Here is a 22,819-nt window from a genome sequence, read left to right as displayed (position 1 = left end):
TCCCTAGCGGCATCCAGACAGAGAATGATCCGAGCAGCGCGGGCAGCGGCTAGTCTATCCCAGGGTCACCTGATCTGGCCAGCCAACCACTGCTATCTACGTGTAAGGGTACCACGTCATGCTGGGTGGAGTGCAGAGTCTCCTGGCTTGTGATTGGCTCTGTTTCTGGCCGCCAAAAAGCAAAACGGCGGGAGCTGCCATTTTCTCGAGCGGGCGAAATACTCGTCCGAGCAACGAGCAGTTACGAGTACGCTAATGCTCGATCGAGCATCAAGCTCGGACGAGTATGTTCGCTCATCTCTAGTGTTAACCATTTTTTTAAACTCTTCTCCTTTAGGGCAGTTTCACACTGCTTTTGTCAGTCAACCACTGACCGTGCTGAGTACTTGTGCCTGGACAGACAATGCTGCTGGGGTCAGGACCCCTAACATGATAGTGATATATGGTGTAAGGGGTTCTGCTTTTATATTTTACTAAACAGTAGTACCGAGACTGTAATCTGTAAGTGCAGGAACTCCTTACACCAAATATTGCCAGATATGTAAGGAGAACCGTCCCCCACAGTATTGTCTCTCCGTGCCACAGGACTCCTCACAATATAAGGGAAATAAGATCATTATTGTCACTGGTACATTTACAATTCAGCTTGTGAAAATGATCGAATGTATTATATTTTGTATTCATTCAGTTCCTGTCTGTCCACATGCCGGAGGAGTTGGACTTTGTGAACTGGTTCAACATTTGATCATATTTGACTATATCTCAGTCTCAGGAAGCCTAGAAAAGAGGTATGTACATGTGGTACTGAATCAAATAACGAGGCTCCCAGGCCTGTCACTCAGCTTTACAGCCCAACTTAATGGAGTTCAAAATAGGGTTTAAATGGGACCAAGGATTATCAATAAAGCTTCATTACAGACACCTTACAGATGATCATTGCAGCCTGGGACTATAGTAACATCCGGAGAGCTTCACCAGAGGTCATAGGGGGCAGAGTGGTCCGTCTGTAACTAGGGGTCATCTGTAAGTCGGGTGTCCTTAAGTGGGGGACCGCCTGTATAAACAAATTAAATAACAAATTCTGGGACTTGTGGTCCTCCAAGAAATAAGATTGCCTTTTCCATGTTGTGGCAGTGCCAGTTCATATTTTTCTTTTACACAAAATCACAAATATGTTAATCCAATTCCCCATCTGCAATTGGAAGGTTAGTTACACATTTTGTTATTGACAGAAGCAAAAAGTAGAGTAGCCCCCCATTATTTTTCTCACTGTTAATAACAGAAACATAACTTAAGGTCTATTAAGTCTATGGCGAATGAAAGACCTTCTGTTTTTAGTTTCTATTAAGCTTTGCACATCCTTAATGACCGCCACACTTTTTACAGCTGTCAGTTAGGGTACTTCTTCTGAAAAGTACCTTAAAGGTACATTTAGGGTACTTCTTCAAAAATCACCTGTCTCACAAAAACTTGCAATCAAAAAACGTTGTGTACAAATAAAATCTTCAGGTCTTTTTTTTTTATTATGCAAAGGATGGTCATTAAAAAAAAAAAAACACCTATAGATTTAGTATTGCTGTTTGCATATTGACCCAGAGAAAAAAACTTGTGTTATTTAGGTTTGAAGCACAACATTTATATTGGATTTGTTTTCTTTTTTATATGTACTGCATAGAAGGGGTTATAAAAAGTCCCCCAGTAGGGCATGTGAGACCCAAAATTTCACCTACATTCCCCCCCCCTCCCCAAAAAATATCTAGACCCCTTACAACTTTTACCATTTTGCCAACCAACTAAAAAAACTGCCTGTAATGGCACAAATGGAATTGTTTTGGTCAGTACTACTGCATTTTTTTCTATGTTTAAAATGCATAGAAAATTAAATGTCACCACTAAAATTTTTCTCGCAGGTGTGTATAAAAAGAATGCAGGAAATAAATATTGGGAAAAAGGCCTGGTTGTTAATAGGGAACCAGTCATGAGAATTTAGGTCAACAAACCACCACCAACCAGAATCTGCATCATAAGCACGTCCTTCCATAATCTGGGTGATTAATATTTATGCAGAAAAACTATTGAACTCTGCATCAAAATGATCTGTAAGGATTTATTGAGTGAAAATGCCAGGATATCCCAATGCCCAGATGCATCTTCATTAATTTGGGTGGCAGTAGCTGACGGCAACTTATCATACTGGACATCAGCAGTGTTACTCCTTTTTACCCATCTGACTACAGTCATTTACAAGAAGCTTTTAAAGGAAATCTACCAATTGATTTGATGCATTATGAAGCAAACATACCTTGAGAATGCTGTAGTTACACTGATGCAGGATCATATCTTGGTTAATCCTTGAGCTGAGTGGTTTTGCTGAAAAAACAGTTGTAACATTCAGGACCTTGGGAAAGCTGGGTCAGCATGTAGCTCATTACACACCGGAGCTTGGAATTACAAATTGCTGCTAAGTAAAGAAAGACTAAGTATGACTAGTCAAGCACTAATCAACCTGAGCAGCAATTGATTATTTTGTCTGGCAGGAAGAAAACTGCAGGAGCTGATGATGCAATCAGAGAGAAACTCTCCTGCTATGAGAAGTGGGAAAGCAAGTGGCAGAGCTTTTATCAGCAAAACCACTCAGCACAGGGATCAACCAAGATATGATCCTGCATCAGTATAGCTACAGCATTCTCAAGGTATGTTTGCTTCATAATGCATCAAATCAAATGGTAGGTTTCTTTTCAGTTTTTTTTTTCTGTAGAATGTTACATCTCCTAGAAAGAAGGTTTTCATTGTCACTGTCATGCAATGCAGGTGGGTGACAGCATCTTCAAAACAGGTTTCCCTTAAAAGGGTATTCAGTAGAGATGAGCGAACACACTCATCCGAGCTTGATGCTCGTTCGAGAATTAGCGTACTCGAAACTGCTCGTTGCTCGGACGAATATTTCGCCAGCTAAGTATTAGCTTCCTGTTAGGCAGGAGTGAGACAACAAGAACCCAACAGCCCTTGTTAGGGCTAGAATATTTTTTTTTTGTTTGCTTGTGGCTGGGCTTGCTGGCACTAGTAGTGCAGCTAGTACCATGTTGTGACGAATTTGCAGGGAGACTTGCGAACGTTCTATTTAGCTCTTAGTGACACACATATCCATCTCAAACACCTAAGTGGGACAATTTATTAGGGGTTTGATTGAATTAGGCACAGTCTGCCGATTTTTTATTTTTTTTTCAAAACGAAAAGTCATCACAGGCACAGCACAAAATCCAGTTGTGTGCTGTCAGTGTAGGTTAGAAACTAGCCATACAAGAACCCAACAGGCCTTCTTAGGGCTACAATAGCGTTATATATTTTATTTTATTTTTATTTGCTTGTGGCTGGCCTTGCTGGCACTAGTAGTGCAGCTAGTACCATATTGTGACGAATTTGCAGGAAGACTTGCGAACGTTCTATTTAGCTCTTAGTGACACACATATCCATCTCAAACACCTAAGTGGGACAATTTATTAGGGGTTTGATTGAATTAGGCACAGTCTGCAGATTTTTTTTTTTCAAAACTGAAAGTCATCACAGGCACAGCACAAAATCCTGTTGTGTGCTGTCAGTGTAGGTTAGAAACTAGCCATAGCAATCATCATCTTCTGTGGGTGCTGTGTGATTTCTTCTGATCGTTTTGTTAAAAAAAAAAAAAAAACACACCAAAAAACACAAAAAAACCCCAAAAATTTAAAAAACACAAAAAAACACCAAAAAAATTTACAGTTTACACTTTAATTTTGAAAATGTTGAACCCGAGGGCGTGGGCGTCCAACTACTGCAGGGTTCAGAGGCCGTGGTCCTGGGCGGGGTGAGACACCACCTGCTGATGAGGGAGCAGGGGAACGCCGCAGATCTACACTCCCTAGGTTCATGTCTCAAGTTACTGGGACTCGTGGTAGAGCACTGTTGAGGCCAGAACAGTGCGAACAGGTGATGTCGTGGATTGCGGACAATGCTTCCAGCCATTTGTCCACCAGTCAGTCTTCCACGCAGTCCACCCATGTCACCGAAATCAGCACTCCTCCAGCCTCTCAGCCTCCTTCCCCCCAGTCTGCCCCCTACCGGGAAAATTTGGCATTTGGACCGGCATACTCTGAGGAACTGTTTTCTGGACCCTTCCCAGAGTCACAAACCACTTGTCCGGTTGCTGCTGAACTCTTTCGCGATGCCCAGGTTTTCCACCGGTCGCAGTATGTGGGTGATGATGACATTGTTGACGTAGTGGAAAAAGTGTGTAAAGAGGTGTCGGACGATGAGGAGACGCGGTTGTCAAACAGTGGTGAAGTTGTTGTCAGGGCAGGGAGTCTGAGGGGGGAGCAGACTAAGGGATCGGAGGATGATGAGGTGACAGACCCAAGCTGGGTTGATAAGCCAGGTGAACACAGTGCTTCTGAGACGGAGGCGAGTCCTCGACGAGAACAAGTTGGAAGAGGCAGTGGTGGGGCCAGACGGAGAGGCAGGGCCAGAGCTGGTGCATCAGCGCCAAATGTTTCACATAGTGAAGCTCCCGTGGCGAGGGCTAGATTTTTGGAAGTCTGGAGGTTCTTTAAAGAAACACCGGATGACCGACGGACTGTGGTGTGCAACCTGTGCCACACCAGGATCAGCAGGGGTTCCACCACTACCAGCTTAATCACCACCAGTATGTGCAGGCATATAAATGCTAAACACCCCACTCAATGGAACCAAGGCCATTCTTCTCCGGCCGGTCACACCACTGCTCCTTCCCCTGTGTCATCTGCTGCCTCTGCTAGTCAGCCCCCTGCCCAGGACCCCGACCCAAACACCTCCCGTGCGAAAACCACACCTTCGCCTCCACAGCATCCACGAATGTCTCCATGCGCAGCGTTCAGCTGTCTATACCCCAGACGCTGAAGTGCAAGAGGAAATACAGTGCAACCCACCCACACGCCCAAGCCTTCAAAGTCCACATCTCCAAATTACTCAGCCTGGAGATGCTGCCCTATAGGCTGGTAGAGACCGAGGCCTTTCGCAAACCTCATGGCGGAGGCCGCCTCTCGGTATTCGGTCCCCAGCCGCCACTACTTTTCCCGATGTGCCGTCCCAGCCCCGCAGCAGCACGTGTCAGACAACATCATCCGTGCCCTGACCAACGCCGTTTCTGACAAGGTCCACCTGACCACGGACACGTGGATGAGTGCTGCCGGGCAGGGCCACTATATATCGCTGACGGCACATTGGGTTAACTTGGTGGAGGCTGGGACCAAGTCTGACCCTGGGGCTGCTCATATACTGCCGACGCCAAGGATTGCGGGGCCTACCTCGGTCCAGGTCTCTCAGGCTTAGTATGCCTCCTCCTCCCACCCCTCCTCCGAATTACCATCCGTGGGCATGGCGCCATCAGTCGGTAGCTCTAGATACAGCAGCAGTGCCGTCGCTAAGCGACAGCAGGCGGTGCTCAAACTGCTGAGCCTAGGCGACAAAAGGCACACCGCCCAAGAGCTATTACAGGGCATCACGGCGCAGACTGATCTGTGGCTGGCACCGCTTAACCTGAAGCCAGGCATGGTTGTGTGTGACAACGGCCGTAACCTGGTGGGGCTCTGCAACTCGGCAGACTGACACATGTGCCATGCCTGGCTAATGTGTTAAATCTCATCATTCAGCGTTTCCTCAAGACATACCCCAATCTGTCTGATTTGCTCACGAAGGTGCGCCGCATCTGTGCGCATTTCAGGAAGTCCAGCACAGATGCTGCCACTCTCGGGGCAGCGCAGCGCCGCCTCCAACTGCCCGCTCACCTACTGTTGTGCGACGTGCCCACAAGGTGGAATTCAACATTAACCATGTTATCCAGAGTTTACCAGCAGCGCCGAGCGATTGTAGACTGCCAGATGTCAACTTCCACCAGAACTGGTAGTCAGGTCAGTCAGCTTCCTCAAGTCTACAATGAGGAGTGGACGTGGATGTCTGATATCTGTCAGGTGCTGAGTAACTCTGAGGAGTCAACACAGATGGTCCCAACACCATCCCGCTGCTTGGCCTGTTGAAAAACTCTCTGGTCAGCATGAAGTCGGAAGCTTTGAGCTCGTCACAAGAGACGGGGGAAGAAGATTCCCTTGTTGATAGCCAAAGCACTCTCAGGTCTATTTCTCTGCGCATATCGGAGGAGGTGGAGGAGGATGAGGAGGAGAATGTTGGCGAGACAGAAGAGGGGAGCATTGCTCAGTCCTTCACTGTTCAGCGTGTATGGGCAGAAGAAGAGGAGTTGGAGGAGTTGGAAATGGACAGTCAGGCCAGTGAGGGGAGTGAATTCTTGCTCGTTGGGACTCTGGCGCATATGGCAGATTTCATGCTAGGCTGCCTATCCCGTGACCCTCGCATTTATTCCAGCACCGATTACTGGGTATTCACTCTCCTGGACCCACAGTACAAGCAAAATCTTTCCACTCTCATCCCTGGAGAGGAAAGGAGTGTGAGAATGCATGAATACCAGCAGGCCCTGGTGCACAAGCTGAAACAGTATTTCCCTTCTGACAGCGCTAGCGGCAGAGGGCGTACTTCTGCGGGAGAGTAGGCGAGCAGGCAGCTTGTCCAGCACTGGCAGGGGTAAGCTTTACAAGGCCTTTGCCAGTTTTATGTCACCCCAGCAAGACACTGTCACCTGTCCCAAATCAGAGCAGGGCTGATCTTTACAGAAAGAAAGTGAGGAAGAACGTAGCTGACCATACCATCGTCCTAAATGATCACACAGCTCCCTACAACTACTGGGATTCAAAGCTGGACATGTGGCACGAACTGGCGCTGTACGCCTTGGAGGTTCTTGCCTTCCCTGCCGCTAGCGTGTTGTCTGAGCGGGTTTTCAGTGCAGCTGGTGGCATCATCACCGATAAGCGAACACGCCTGTCGACTGACAGCGCTGACAGGCTGACGCTTATCAAGATGAATAAAGCCTGGATTTCTCAGGATTTCCATTCTCCACCAGGTGAAAGAAGCTCAACCTTAAAAACAGCCGCCATAACCAAGCCAATTACTTATAAGAACAGTACTACACTTGATCTTATACAAAAGGTTCTTTGAAGTGCTGTTTGTAGCTCCCGTCTGCTTTGAAAATTATAATTTGGACAGGAGAAAGCTCGCCTGGCAGCGGAGCGCCAGCTCCATCCCAAGATCCAACTAACATAGTTTTAACTGCAGCACCTTTAATCTACTTCTACTTTACTGCCTCCATACATGGTCCCCTTATCAGACGAGCTGTGTCAGGCAGAATTTTCAGGTGTTTCACCAGATACATAATGGAACTCGGCGCATCTGTTGCCGCCATGCTGGAGACCTGAAGTTGCAATCATAGCTGCACAATATGGATGCCCCATACTGTCGCTCTTAACCATGAAAGTCGTCTCCATGGCTGCCTCCACATGTCGTCCCCTTATCAAACGAGCTGTGTTAGGCTCATTTTCCGGGTGTTTCACCAGATATGTTATGGAACTTGGTCACTATGTCGCCACCATGCTGTGTTATCGACTAAATATACCGTCAACCTTTTGTTCACATAGGAAATCATTTCAGCGCTTCTTGCTCACCTCCTTTGGTTCCTCTTCGCCGCCTTAACCAGGCAAAATACTGATACATACAGTGCTACACGTTATCCTCGCCAAAAGGAAGTCCATTTAGGGTATGTCGCCATGCCACTCTCTAGCCTGCCGCTGCTGCCTCTGCATGCCGTCTTCTATAGTGTCAGGGTCAATTATTGGATGTTTTAGATGCTATCTAGCCTCATTCGGTCACTCTGTCATGGCCATGCTGTTGCCCATAATTTTGGCATAATGGTGCGATTAAGCAGCCTCAGAGGCATCCATGCATGCTGCCCCTGCTGTTTCCTGTCCATTTCTGTCGTGTTTCCATCATTTTCTGAGGTTTCCAGGTGTTTGGCCAAGCTTCCCTGTGCAGACCCTTGGTCCCCTTGAAAAATGCTCGAGTCTCCCATTAACTTCAATGGGGTTCGTTATTTGAGATGAGCACTCGAGCATCGGGAAAAGTTTGTCTCGAATAACAAGCACCTGAGCATTTTTAGTGCTCGCTCATCTCTAGTATTCAGGGAATATGAACATCTGACACAAAAACCCATGATGATATAAATAAATGAATAACAAAACTCAATGTCATTAGTCACAAAATGGAGCTTAAATATTTCGATTTTATGATTTATAAAATTTATGGCCTCTCTAAAGTATGCAAAGTTATCACCAAGATGGCCGTCACTGGCCAAGTCCCATGATCCTTTAGTTCTCAGTAACTCCTCCCTCTTATGCTCTGCTCCCAGTGATGATCTAACAGACATTCCTGCTGTGTTACCATAGTAATGATGTGTAACTGCCATCACTGGACATTACCTCACTGAGATGACGTCTCACCACAACACCGGCCATACTGGATGCACTGCAACCATTGCACTAAAGCAAAATCTAGTGGTGATCACATGACCTGCTTCACATGACCAGCCATCTTCTGTCCTGTGTCTGTTCCTCGCTGAGAAAATCAATGGACTGATTATAGGGCCAGTAGCATTTTATGCTATTATTATGCTTATTCCTGGAATACCCCTTTAATGGTTTGTCAACTTACAAAGTTTTCTATAAATTATAAACCTTATAAGCATGAGAAAAACACTGGATAAATACTATTGTGTCCAATCATTCATTGCTCTTTGTTTTAGGATGTGTGAATATGTGGATCATCTACACGAACACTTTAAACACCCTGTGACTATCCGCAATGCAGCTTATATGCCTCCAAAGGTAATGTCAAGTCTTCAAAGCATAAACACTAGAGATGAGCGAGTATACTCGTCCAAGCTTGATGCTCGTTCGAGTATTAGCATACTCGCAACTGCTCGTTGCTCGGACGAGTATCTCGCCGGCTCGAGATTGAGCATTTACTTAACGAAACACAGTGAAGAACACAATGAAAACAATGAACACAGTGAACACAGGATCATTTAAGTGAAGAACACATTGCAGATGTTCCGTACATCTGCTAACTTATCCGAAGACATGCGTGCCGAATGGTGTTCTTCACAAAAGTATGTGAAGAACAATGGGGCAGATTTATCAAGTGTCTAAAAGTCAGAATATTTCTAGTTGCCCATGGCAACCAATCACAGCTCTGCTTTCATTTTACCAGTGCTCATGAATATTTCAAAGGTGAGCTGTGATTGGTTGCCATGGGCAACTAGAAATATTCTGACTTTTAGACACTTGATAAATCTGCCCCAATATGTGTGAAAAACACCTTGCAGATGTTTAGCCCTAAAACCCACATTACAATTTGTTCTGCAATTTCTCCCAAGTACAGAGACATTACTTGTTTTATGGGTGCACAGCGAGGCGCAGAAGGGAAGGAGCCCCTGCAGCTGCCAGGATTTTAGTTTTCTCGTTGCGTCCTTTTGTAGGCTATAAAATTTTCGCTTTTTTCGTTATTGGGGCCATGTGACGGCATTCTTTTTGCGGGATGAGATGTTTTTTTCCAGTGTTGCCATTTTGGGTTGGTATCACCTATTGTTGAAAATTTAGGAACTCGTTTTTGAGGGCAGGAGTAGAAAAGCATCAATTCTGTACTGGATTTTTGACTTTTTTTGTGTTCGCCGTTTAGCCTAACAATCATGTTATCTTCATTCTATGGGTCGATACGATTACGGGGATACCAGACTTGAATATATTTTCTTACATTTTACTAATTTATTCAAATAAAATCGTTATGTGGGGAAAAAAATCTATAATTTTGGCATAACATTTTAACTTGTTTTTTGAGGGACATGTTGTACTTTGCAAATGGAGTACATATTTTTTTTATCACTGTGTATTGCATTTTTTGTAAGATTGAATAGGTAAAAATGATAATTTTTGGTGGGTTTTCAACAGTTTTTTTTTTTTTTTTAAAGGCGTTCAATAATGATTTACTTTTATTCTACGGGTTATTACGGATGCGGTGATACTATATATGTGGGGTTTTAGTTAGGATTTAGACTTTTTGGGGTTATGTCTCGTTATATGTTATGGGGCTTATGGGCATTTTTAATTGAATAATTTTTCCTATTTCCGCATCTAAGACCGGAAGTGGTAATAGCACTTCCTTTAGGGCATTCTTAACAAATTATGACGCATGCACGGATGGTGTGGCGGACACTGAGTGTCTCGACACATACTTATAGTAAGAATCATTCACTCCGGCTTATTGGTATATTTTTATATCTGTCCTGTGTCATAATGGTAATTGTGATCTATGCAGTCATGCTATTGTACCCGCGCAATAATACGGAGTGAATGATACCTTACTATAAGTATGTGTTTAGACACTCAGTGTCTGCCGCACCATCCGCGCATGCGTCATAATTTAAAAATGCCCTATAGGAAGTGCTATTACCACTTCCGGTCTTAGACGCGCACATGATCAGTGCACTTCTGGTTTGTTGGCACGCACGCTGCACTGTTGAACCGCATGATGCGGCTGGGGTAGGTGGACTATATATTGTTACTAGTCATATACTTTGGCACCCGAGGAAGCCTGTTTAAGCAGGCAAAACGCATGGGGACTTTTGCTCCCAGTGCCTAGCTCCTACATCTATGCTACATAGGTAACTATGGTTTGACTTGCTGCACAGGAGCTTGACTTATACCACACTTGTAGACTTGATATTTAATTGATGATATCTTTTTCTACGGCTGTTGCACTTTACCTGATTATAGCTGTTACTTATTACTTTGGCACGGGGTCTACTGGCTTGTTCTAGCACTGATAGTGCTTTTTAAATGTATGCGTTTTGATACTTACCTACAATAAAGTTTTCATAACTTGTAATATATAATGGGCATCTCTACTTTGTCTTATCTGGATGCCTAGAGGCTATTATTTTCTACATATTTAATGCCTGTAAGATGTCGCTGTCCAATCAGACCCCAGAGTTTCCATAGCAACGATTGCCGTCCCCTGAAAACAGTTTGGGGGGCACGTGGGGGAAAGACCCCCCAGATGCATGTAAAATGCCCACTCCGATTGCGGGTGTTACAGCCGGCACCCTGTGTTTGCCGATGCCAGTTCGGCTCCAATCCGGAGCCGAGCCAGCATCATCTCAGTGGCAGATATATCTGCTGCCGAGCACCAAGTCACTGTGGGAAGGTTAAACTAATGCATTACATATTTAACTATAACACAATATGCAGTACAAAAGTCATTAACTCAGGAGCTTCATTTATTTATAAAGATGTTGGCATCTCTACAATTACCACAAAAATGGAAAGCATAGTTTAAACTATACAAATAGAATTAAATTTTTGCCCAAGGCAACAAAATTAAAACAGACTTCAAAAGTTGCAAGTAAAAGCTGTTGTACTCTTCCATCTAGACCTGCAGATAATCATTTTCATATCTTTCAGGATCCAGGATATTCTACTGAAATGAAGGAAGAATCTGTGTTATTGTACCAGTTCCCAAGTGGAGATATCTGGCAGCAGATCATTTCTGAGAATACCGAAATTTAAAACTTATTGTCCAAAAGCTTACAATGTGTTTCTGGATTTCACAAGGGTGAACCAATTCAATCCTATTCAAGGATTTTATTAAGACCCCTGAGTGCACCCCTATTAGAAATAGAGCGACCCCAAGTACCCATACTTATAGTTGACTTCATCTCAAAGTAACAAATGCTTATGGAAAAAGCTTTGTCACAAGATCTTAGAAGAAAATGTTGATACCCTAAACTATGTTACAGAATATCACCAATATGGACAATAGCTTTATCTTTTGGAATTTTGCAGGTGGCAAAAAAAAAATAAAAAATTAGTTTGGCTGAGGAATTAATCCTAGTATTCTGCTGTCCACAATGCATATTCAAGAATAGAATTGCTTCTAACCAGTACATGACCTGGTTCAGGCGAGGTACATTTGTGCCTGGTCAGACTATGACATGCTGCTGGCTTCTGTCACCTAAAAACTTAAGGTCGGCCTGGAGATTGAACAAGACTCTCCTTGATGTCCCAGCATTTAAGTCACTGATTGCTGGGGAGTTGGGCACCTTCTTTGCAGACATTGCCAACCAGATCTCCCCCTTTAGGACCCTACCTAAACTGGTGGCAGACAAACTATATCCAGGCCTCTTAGGGGTTCTTCCAGATCATTGGTAGATGAAGGGGGAGGAGGGAAAACAGGTCATCATTCCTGCTAGCTGACCGTATAAGAGTCCATCATGTTCTTCACAGTTCAAGAGCAAGTGCAGTGTGAGGCCATTATCATCACTGGAGAGAGGAGCCAAAGTAAAAAATGATGCTGTAGAGTGTGTGTGTGTGGGGGGGGCAGAGATGGGGCAAAACACAATTTTTTACTGTAAAAATGCAATGATTGGCCAGTTGAGAGGTTTTCCTTCCTCCAAGCACCATTTGCTGATCACCATGCTGTAACAGTATGGCAACAAGCAGCAAAAAAAAAAAAAAATTCTTAAATCAAAAACAGCAAGTTAGCATGTAAATACCACCTGTTTATTATGAAGATTAACAAGACAATCAAGATTAGTGCAAAAGTACAAAAAATTATTTACAACATTAAGCGCCATAGTGAAAAGTAAAATTTGAAACATCACACAGCCATTTCCATCTTAATGGTTGGATGAGGTTCATAACCTTCAAGCTGGAAATCCTCTGCTTTGAAGTCATTGATGTTTTCCACTGTTCGTAGTATTTTGAGTCTAGGGAATGGCTTAGGTTTCCTTAGAAGCTGAAAGATGGAAATACAGTAGAACAGCAAGATTCAGTAAAAGCCAACAAAAACATTTGCCTTCAAATTTCACAGGTCCCCAATCACAGATGTGCAAAGTGCTGCAGGCTGCTGGAGCCTGAAATCCAGCCTTCATATTGATATATGATGCAGAGGGATCAGTCCAAGGCACAACACTTCACATATGTGATCATGAACTAATCACAAAACTGAATCCAGCCTTAAAAAGGCATCTACCACCAGGATCAAGTACTGTATGAAAGAGCCTGAGGGCCTCCATGGTCCATTGGTGTTAATTTGCCTACAGTCCTTCCTCCTGGTGGTAGATGTCCTTTAAGGCGAGATATCGATGCTGTATGCATTTTGTTCTGGCATAAAAGGTATGAAAACAAACTTAACAAATCTGCATTACGCTGGTAACAGCCCATCCCATCAAGGCAGAGGTTCAATAGAAAACAAAGCGGACTTAAGGCTTATCAACATGCTTGTATATTTTCTGTTGGGAATTAATTTCAGAGAAAAGTCAGGGAGTAGGACTTTAGCAACTATTCATGAATCTACTCATGACACCTGTGCTGTAAACTGATCTGAGTGCTATACACACGGGATTGTTGCACTGCTGGAGATCCAATGCTGTGATGTCTGAACAAGTGGCTGCTGTGCTTAAAATCCCCAAGGTGGAAGACAGAAGGTAGTGCACCTTTCCATTACTGTAGTACTTACAGCAACGATGTGGCATAAACAAGTTACAGTAGGGGAGCCAATGCATCAAACCACCATAAATGCTGCTGCAAGTCCTACTCCACACTATGTTCTGAGAATATTGCCAAACCTTTATACTCCTCTTGGAAGGGTCCACTATGTAGCCTTAGTTACAATTGTACACAATCATATGCAACATGGAGCTGTTGTAAACATTTGCCGACATTACCAACCCTCACCCGAATGAATTATTGCGAAACCAATCACTAAACACTTACTTGAGTTTTCAAAGGCTCAACATGATTCAGGTACACATGAGCATCACCCAGAGTGTGGATAAAGTCACCAGGCTAAACAAAGGAACAAGGCATGTTAGCATGTAACAAACAGGGAAGCCTAGACAGGCAACACTGTTGATATATACAAAGATGCAAATTGGAAAAGTGAAAAAAGGACAGGTTTTTCACAGCCGGCTATGTCTGTTACGGATAACTGTCAGTGTACTGAGATTAGTAAATACTGTATGAGGAAGGGGGCAAAGAACAGTTACAGCAAAGGTAGGGATTAGAATAAATGAAAGTACCTTTAGTCCTGTGACATGTGCAATCATGTACGTCAATAAAGCATAGCTGGCAATATTGAATGGCACACCAAGACCCATGTCTGCAGAGCGCTGGTACAGCTGGCATGATAGTTCATTATTAGCCACATAGAACTGGCACAGAGCATGGCAAGGTGGCAATGCCATCATGGGAAGATCTGTAATTAAAAAAAAAAAAAAAGTGTAAGATTCCTGCAAATAAAAGCCTGTACTGATACAAGTGTATTGTTAAAAAGAAAGTTGCCACTTAACATTCAATCCAACATCCATATACGTGAAGAACTGCAGGATTTTATTACCAGTACTAAACAATTGTTTTACCTATTATGTATAGAAAATGGTTAGTGCACTTACTGGTGAGCTAATAAACTAATAACATAACAGTAAATTCAAAGGGGGGAATGATTTGTTTGAAGCCTTGTCCCACCCACTGACAAAGCAGGAGGTGCATCTCCAATTTGAAACAAAGCCACAATAAATTATGTCAGCTCTAACTACAGAAAAAAAAAAATAAATTAAATTAATAAAATTTTATAGATATTTATTATATGCATAAAAAAAAGTACAAGAAACATGGTAGGGTTACAAGTGGAAAATCTGTTATAGTTACTGACTTTCTTGTAATTTTTGAGTTCCATACCAGTTGATGCAAGCTTTTTTTGTTTTCCCGATTCCCAAATTGGTTTACAAGATTTCCTACTGTAACCAATATAAACAAGTCTACTTATGCTAATATCACCTCATTATTGCAAATTTGAGAATACCTTTAGGGTTCCAGCTACACATAATGATTCTCCTGTCATCAGGATTATTCTTGATGGTGTCAATGACTCCTTGTAGTTGGTCCACACCTTGCCCGGTGTAATCTGAGAATGGGATAACATTTGTGAATAAGGGTCCAACCAACCATATGGGTGTACATCACTCATATGCTGAGAGTATCCAATGACATACAGTCAGACTGTACAATTGTTGCCTCTGAGTGTTTAACCCAGTGTAAGACAACATTGGCGCTCCCCCCCACCCCCACCCCCCAATTCAGGGTAGAGGATGAGTCACAGGGCAACATATTCCACTGTAGTTGGATAGAGTGACAAGAGTTTTACAGACATATGGGGCATCTGCCCAATATGCCCTTACATAACAAAAAAGTTGATTGTGAACATAGTCTTGGAAACTAGTTTATTTCCACTATGTGAATTACCTGTATTGAAGTCTTTGTACTCAGCCCCAAAGTGTCTCCACTGAAATCCATACACTGGTCCAAGGTCCCCTTCCTCGCGGGATACAAATCCTTGCTTATCCAAAAATTGCCTGGAACCATTTGCATCCCAAATTTTTACACCTTTGGCAGAAAGTTCTTTAGCATTTGTAGAGCCCTTGGGAAAAGGAAAAATTCTCATTATGCAAGCTGTGGCAGGTTGTTGGCGGCATGTACTGGATTTACCAGGCCCTTCTTACTGAAGGTGGTGGTCTCAATGCCTGATGGTGGGTCATTGGGAAGACCCACCAATGGCTGGCAGGGTTAGTAGTGCCCCTGGCAAGGAGAGTACTGGGACTGTCTGGACCATTGGTGTGAGAGCACAGCTCTGCAGTATAGAGCATACTAGGCCCTCTGATTCATGCGTCCGTGTGCTCCTATTCCGAGAGGACCCCCGCTACCTGTTAATTCCATGTAAACATCTTAGCTGGTAAGACCTAACCATTTATTAAGTAACAGCAAGGTCTTTCTACAGTCATTATCATTTTATTGTTGATGGTATTCTATATTTGGCCATTTTAGTGGTCTTGTATTACTTATCTATTAACAGTTCTGTTTTCTAGTCATTTCCACACCAAATGTTGCAATGTGTACAAGATTATTTGTGGTTGCAGCCTTTGATTCCTAAATCAGTATCTGTTGGCCTGAACATTGGGATGTGTTCACATAGATTGTCTGCCTCCTGTTCCATTAGTCTGACAGTAGTGAGGGCTCCAACAGAGGGAGTGTGTGTGTCACATTGCTGAGAACCCCACTGTTCAGCAAGTTAGGCCCTATCCAGATATAGCCTACCTTTTGTTTGTGGGAAAACCCCTTTATGATCAAGTGTTTAAAATTCAAGTGCAACAGAGACATCTACTGACAACTATGATACACTGCTTTACCTCAAATCCCAGTTCCACATTACAAATCATGTTTTTTGACATTAAACAGAAAATGTGGGAAACAGATTGTCCTGCTGTAGAAGTTTAATAATGTGGGATACTCAAGTTATACAGCTCAGTATAAGAATAGGACACTTTTTGGAGATACTGGACTAAAACTTTTAACATGACACTCCTTGGCCCATTAAAACACCACAAAGTTTTTGGTAACCATTTTTTGGCTGTACACATCTGCATCCAGATTTCTGTTCATTTAAAAAAAACAAAAGGCACTATCCCTACGGAGAGAAATGGGTGAGCGGCACAAAAAGCCCTAGTATAAGTGTCTAGTAAGCCAAATACCCTCTACACAACCCGAGTCATGCAACATTCATACATTACCTTAATAAACCAGAGCAGTTCTTCCAGCACTCCTTTCCAGAATACACGCTTTGTGGTCAGAAGAGGAAACTGACCTGGGGAAAGATAAACAAAAATATTCTCACAACTACCCTGTGAATTGAAGAATGCAACATCAGAATCACAAAAAAGTTAACGTAATCTTAAAAAGGAAATCTCCTACTTAAAATTTAATGCATATGTAGTTACTCACCCACTCTCTCCTCTTGAAGTAGATACCGGCGCTGTCCTTCAAAAAAACATGAATTCACGCCTCCTGTGTGATGCCCCTCCCACTTCCATGTTGGAGAGGGAGGTGCGTGGCAGTGCATGATTAGCAGCCTGGAGTGGGGGACATCTTGTTCCCATGCACCTGGCAGATAATTATACATTTCTTTTCTAGGTCATCCCTGGTGTGTCAATACTAGCAGAGTACAGCACCAGGATCAAGATAAAGAGGAGCGTAGTTGAGAATTTGTTCATTTTATTTTAAATGTTAGATTTCCTTCAAGACAACAGCTTATCAAATTGCCCAGGCAGAAAATATTTAATTGAAGTCTTCAAAGAAGCGATTCACTTGAGTTGTTTTTAAAGTTACTTCAAGCAAATACAGAGTTCCATTCCCTGTACATGTGTTTTGACCTTGAAGGGGTTGTCAAATAATTGATAAGTTTGTAAGGAAAAAGTTTATACAATTTTAATATACTTTCTGTATTACTCAACGTTGTCAAGATCTGCTTGCTGTCCTGCTAGAGAAAGCTTCATTGTTTACTTTCAGTGGATAGAAATCTGTCCCTCATCATAATGGACCCGCAGGTGCACGAGCCATTATTACAAGGCTCTTTTGTACTTTGATAATGATGACTCATGCACCTGCATGTCCGTCACAGGCTATGGACAGCAAGCAGAGATCCAGGAATCAATACAGAAAAGGATTGGAAAATTGCATAAACCTTATAAATTCCCTGAGAAGTGGACAATCCTTTAAAGCTTGTGTTGAGCAAGGAACAACACATTTAGGTGGTTAACAAGGAAACCAAATCTTGCTTTTTACCAGATGGCAGCGTTTACTTGCATTTGGGAAGGAATATCTCCCCCTTGCATTTTAAGTATTCCAAGTGCAAACTGATCATGTGACCACATACTTAAAAGGAAACCTGTCAGGCCGAGTTGGAACACTAAACCTGCCATAGATCCTTACTGACCATCTGTTTAGTGTCTCAAATGACCCATTTCCCTTTGTGGGTGCAGAAGAAAACACAAAACCAACACTATATTCTTACGAGTGTTTTTACTCATTGCAATTAATACAAGTAATATTCTCTTTAAGAAGTGTTAAAACACATTAAACTGATCGAGAAATGCAGAAAAAAGTTTTCTGCTGAAAATTTTAACTCCAACCCCAGTGAAAGGGACCCCCTGTAATAGCACAACACTGCAGGGGACAGGAGCTCCGCACACACTTACCTCTCAGGTTGTACCGGGTCTGCATACCGAACACGGAGAGGGTGCCGGTACCGGTTCGGTCCTCCTTGCGGTGTCCGTGCAGGAGGATGTGCCGGACCTGCCCCAGATACTGCAGCTCATCATGAGGAGGCTCGAACAGCAGCCCGCAATTCAACCCCTAAAAGATGATAACGGCGTAAGCGATTTATCTACCCGAACCTACTGTGACATCGTGCGGCCACCTACCTGCTCCTGAGCACCGGGCATGGTCACGTCTGCAGCCACCGGCATCTTGTATTCCGCGCTGTCCTGAGTCTCCGGAGATCTGACACAACTGCGCGACTTTTCCCGCTCTTGATTTTGGCGCCTTTTAAGCCTCCTCCTCCTCCTGCTCCTGCTTCCGCTCCCCTCCTCCCTGTCAGTGTCAGCTGTGCCCCGTATACATGAGCAGGACTGTGTTCACACTCATAAACAACATTTCCTAGTGAAAAAAATAGAAGCGTAATGCAATGGTACATAGGAGGTGTTATCGTGAATTTGCCGTGTTTACAAAAAAAAAAACACCACAGCGTAATAAATACAAAATATATTTGAGAACGTCAACACTTTCTGTGCTCAGTTTCACATAAAATACACAACAAATCATTTGGGTTTAGTGCACATAATGTCACTTCTTGTGATAATTCACAAACTATATGATGCCTCCTTATGTGCTCTACCAGTAATTATAAAGCCCCTTCCTTTAGCCCTCCACACACACACAAAACCACCATGTATAATTCCCACAATGTTGTGGCCCTCTCTTTGTAGTGCCCTCCATGTGGCCCTCCACTTATAATACCCTCCCTTTCTAAAGCCCCCCCCCCCCAAATAAATATATAATAACCCCTGCATTCAACTTTGTGCCCCCCATTCTCTTTTTGCTTAAAAATAAATAAATGATCATCTCATATTAAAGCCTCTTTCACGCTTGCGTCTTGCAGATCACTGACATTTTTACCTTCATCTTTGGTCAGTTTTTGCTAGGACTCATTAGCGTTTTTGCGTTTTTTACGCTCATGTTGTTTGCGTTTTTACTGCATTTTTGTTGTGTTTCAAATCACATAATTCTTTAATTGGTACCCACATGCCACTTCCTGCCTTTTTTTCACATGACCCAGCGACCCATCTGTTAAAAATACATTATTATTATTATTATAATTTATTATTATTGCACTTGCATGTGTCTCAGAGTGCAGTGCGTTTTTTGTGTCTCCCTAGACTTGTATGGTGTGCTTTTCACACGCATGATTAGCAAAAGTAAAACATGCTGAGATTTTAATGCATGTTAAAAAATAATGTGGCTGCGTGCATGAAAACAAGTGCAACTCTGACAAAATTCATTGAATATAATGCGTCAGAGTCCAATATGAGTTGTGCACATATAAAACACGTGCATAATAGGGGCCTAATACCCCACATCAGATCTTTTGATTTCAATTAAGTAATGAAAGAAAGTTTAATTTATTTTGGTCAATGTGCAGTTTGCCTCACTAATGTGTAGAGAGCGCCAAATTATTTGAAGACCGATGCACGACGTTAAATAATATGGCCCACCCTGCGCATGCCAAGTGCGCTTAAACTGAGTGCACCAGGTTATTTTCTAGTGCACTCAGTTTAATGGGTGTGCGCCACAATTATCAGGACTTCAGATATAAATGTGGCAGTCGGTGCAAATCAGCACTGGAATGGCACTTTAGGTGCACAGTTTTGTGTTTGTGATGGAAACAGTACAGCTGCGGCATAAAACTGGCGCAAACACTACATAAATATATGTGCAAGCATTTTGCCATTATCTTGGGCGACTAATTGTGGAAAGACTGAACCCAAAGTGTGTAAAGAAGTCAACGAAAGTTGGTGGACAAAGTGTCATAGCTGGGAAATTTTACTACCTGGTAGAGTGAATGCAAGTGTGGAACAATGAAATGGCCACAGTCCATTCAATCCTATTTCCTTACTCCAACATTGGGCTGTTTTTGCTGAGAAAATTGCAACTTTTTTTAGAACCATTTAACAATTTAAATACTTCAAAATTGCAGGAAGAATGTATTAGGTGCAAACACACTGCAAAACCACAAATAAAAAAAATGTGATAACTCATCCCATGAGGGATTTTATTTTGTTCTATTATCATAGTAAATAAGGTTAGAAAAAGACATTGAAGAACATTTGGACTGAAAGCCCAATCTACAGAGACCAAACCTCTCATTAGCAGAAAGAATCCAAAGTCCATCATGTCCAAACCGCTATTGTTTTTATTTATAGTATCAGTTTAGGGATAGAGAAAAGTTTGAAAAATAAGCAGCACAATCAGTGGCGTAACTAGACGCTGATGGGCCTCAGTGCAAAGTCTGTGCCAGGCCCCCAACTATAATGTATTGTTTATAGTAATAGTCTTCTCATATGGGAAAGTGACACCATAAGGGCCCCCTAAACCTCTTGGGCCCAAGTGTGACCGCAACCTCTGCACCCCCTCAAGTTACGCCCCTGAGCACAATGGTTGGTCATGGTAGTCATATGGATAGTTGGGAATGGCTTTAGCAAGACTGTTGCAGAGCACTGACACTTAAAGGGGTCGTCCGAGTTTTGAAAAAAAACTATAGGTGGCCGGGAGCGGGTTGCTTAAAACAATAAAGATGTACTTACCTTCCGGTGCCCTCCGGTGTCCCGTGCTGCTGTCGCTCCGGTCCGGGCGCCATGTAAACAAACATGGCTGCCGAAGCAGCGCTGCATTCTGCTTCCGGAAGGTAAGTACATCTTTATTGTTTTAAGCAGCCCGCTCCCGGCCACCTATAGTTTTATTTTCGGAACTCTCGGACAACCCCTTTAATCAACAGAATTTGGCAAGCAAGTTGTGTTTTTTGCACTTTGTCCATACTCGTCTCCCAATCCATGGAAATCTGAGGAGATTGTTATAATGCAAAAAGACTGAAGAGGGAGCCAGACAATTAGGAAAAGACTTGAAATAGCATTGCAGTACTTGTGCATAATGCAGGCTGAAATAGGTTACATGTCAGATTTTACTGGGAGATGTGATCATACATGGTGTATGTCCTCTGCCCAGGCAGGGGGTATCATCTAATAATGTTCTGGAACGTCACAACTATGATATTATGATTTTAGATTTATGATATTAGATTCTGTGCTCATCCGCTTTTATAAGAATGAAAGGACTGGATTTCTTTTTGTCTTTTCTGTGTTGTCGTGGTCGAGGCCGCAGGTAATCCTAAGGCCGGTGACACACGTGACGTTTTTGTCGCTTTTCTGTTGCGATTTCAAGTGCATTGAAAATGCATGCATTTATCAAATGTTGTGCATTATTTGCAGGCAGCTGTGTCTCTTGGAATTTGAAAAAACACTGTGATCTTCTCTCTGTTGTCTGTGTATGTAATCAAATGCGTTTCAAACTGCAGACCACAAACACATGCGTTTTTCAAAAACGCAACCACTTTGAAAAGCGTAATGAAAACGCACCTCAAAAACGCAGGCAAAAAAAAAACGCAAGATAGAAAACGCCAAGTTAAGTCACGTTACACAAAAATACATTTAAAAAGCCTATATGCCAGTGATGGCGAACCTTTTAGAGGCCGAGTGCCCAAACTGCATCCCAAAAATTTATTGCGAGGTGCCAACCAAAAATTAAAGCAGTAACTTATTGCTCCATGTTCAACAACTTTCAGGGCGCGTTCACACGTTGTGTTTTGACCTGCGTTTTCATTGCGTTTGAAACGCATATGAGGAGAGGTGATTTACCTAATTACATCACTGTTAACGTTTCCGTTAACAAAACAAAGCGTTAACGCATGCGTTTTGTTAACACATGCATTAACATTGCGTTTACAAATGTAAACGATAATGTAATTAGGCAAATTACCTCACATCAGCTGTTGTATATGCGTTTCAAACGCAATGAAAACGCAACCAAAACGCAACGTGTGAACGCGCCCTCAATCATATTGGCCTCCTGAGGACAGCAACAAAGTAGAAAGATGGAAGATTTTCATCATTTTAGCTTCTTTCCAGTTTCCCTCTGTACACAGCAGGAAGATTCTTTGAGTCTTGTCTGGTGTGCTGCGGTGATGGCCCGGTGCCCACAAAAAGGGCTCTGAGTGCCGCCTCTGGCACCCGTGCCATAGGTTCGCCACCACTGCTATATGCAAATATGATGTGTTTTACAAGGATGCAAAAACACAACATGAAAAAAAGCAACAAAAACGCCACCTGTGTCACCGGCCTAACATTTGACATACCATTCTAAGAGAGATGTACTGGAAAATAAAATTATAATTAATTATAATTAATTATTTATAATATAATTATAATTATATCTAATAAGTGCCAGACAACCTTCTTATTTTCATACAGCTGACTGAGTCTTTCTTTATATGAATTTGTTGCAACAGGAAGCACTGCGGTTAATAGGTTAGTCTTCAATGTGTATTAGGGACCTACTTCAAGGGGTTGTCCAGTTTCAGCAGCTGTTATTGATATCAACATTTTCCAATATACTTTCTGTATCAATTCTTCATGGTTTTGTTGATCTCTGCTTGCTGTAATTTTATAGGAATCGTCATTGTTTACTTCCAGTGGATATATATCTGTCCATGATTATGTTGCACAGGAAAGGCTGCAACACATTTCTGACTGTGAGGACGTTGCGTTTTGGTCGCGTTTTCATTGCGTTTGAAACGCATATACAACAGCTGATGAGAGGTGATTTGCCTAATTACATTACTGTTTACGTTTGTA

At 42.7% G+C, this 22,819-nt stretch overlaps 2 protein-coding genes across 5 annotated transcripts in view; one reads left to right on the top strand and one right to left on the bottom strand.

The window, feature by feature from the left end:
• ENOSF1 (enolase superfamily member 1) overlaps positions 1–12,548 on the top strand; it is a 42,054-nt gene extending 29,506 nt beyond the window's left edge. For 2 of the 4 annotated variants that reach the window (XM_072152104.1, XM_072152109.1), the window contains 3 exons: positions 689–788; positions 8,711–8,792; positions 11,427–12,548. In XM_072152104.1, coding sequence (XP_072008205.1) covers positions 689–788; positions 8,711–8,792; positions 11,427–11,531 — 287 coding nt within the window. In that variant the 3' untranslated portion in view covers positions 11,532–12,548. The remainder of the gene's footprint in view (positions 1–688; positions 789–8,710; positions 8,793–11,426) is intronic. The other 2 variants (XM_072152108.1, XM_072152105.1) reach the window with 2 other exon arrangements.
• On the bottom strand, positions 12,503–18,435 carry TYMS (thymidylate synthetase). The gene is made up of 8 exons (XM_072152110.1): positions 18,278–18,435; positions 18,053–18,209; positions 16,589–16,662; positions 15,267–15,441; positions 14,827–14,928; positions 14,045–14,220; positions 13,740–13,811; positions 12,503–12,759 (listed from the first exon to the last, which is right to left on the bottom strand). Exons 1-8 carry the CDS (start codon positions 18,320–18,322, stop codon positions 12,622–12,624), a joined length of 939 nt encoding a protein of 312 aa, XP_072008211.1. The 5' UTR covers positions 18,323–18,435; the 3' UTR covers positions 12,503–12,621.
• Positions 18,436–22,819: the final 4,384 nt, after the last annotated feature.

This window comes from Engystomops pustulosus, chromosome 5, assembly GCF_040894005.1.
Source record: "Engystomops pustulosus chromosome 5, aEngPut4.maternal, whole genome shotgun sequence".
Lineage (NCBI taxonomy): Eukaryota > Metazoa > Chordata > Amphibia > Anura > Leptodactylidae > Engystomops > Engystomops pustulosus.
The sequence above is the reverse complement of the archived record's forward strand: the minus strand, read 5'-3'. Positions and strand labels throughout refer to the sequence as shown.

What these genes read in the sequence shown, in the direction of transcription:
- TYMS (XM_072152110.1), bottom strand. Translation starts at nt 18,322, where the DNA reads ATGCCGGTGGCTGCAGACGTGACCATGCCCGGTGCTCAGGAGCAG. An exon ending in TGCCCGGTGCTCAGGAGCAG is followed by an intron (nt 18,210 to 18,277) that starts GTAGGTGGCCGC and finishes ATCATCTTTTAG; the next exon opens with GGGTTGAATTGCGGGCTGCT. An exon ending in GTACAAAGACTTCAATACAG is followed by an intron (nt 14,929 to 15,266) that starts GTAATTCACATA and finishes TCCCATTCTCAG; the next exon opens with ATTACACCGGGCAAGGTGTG.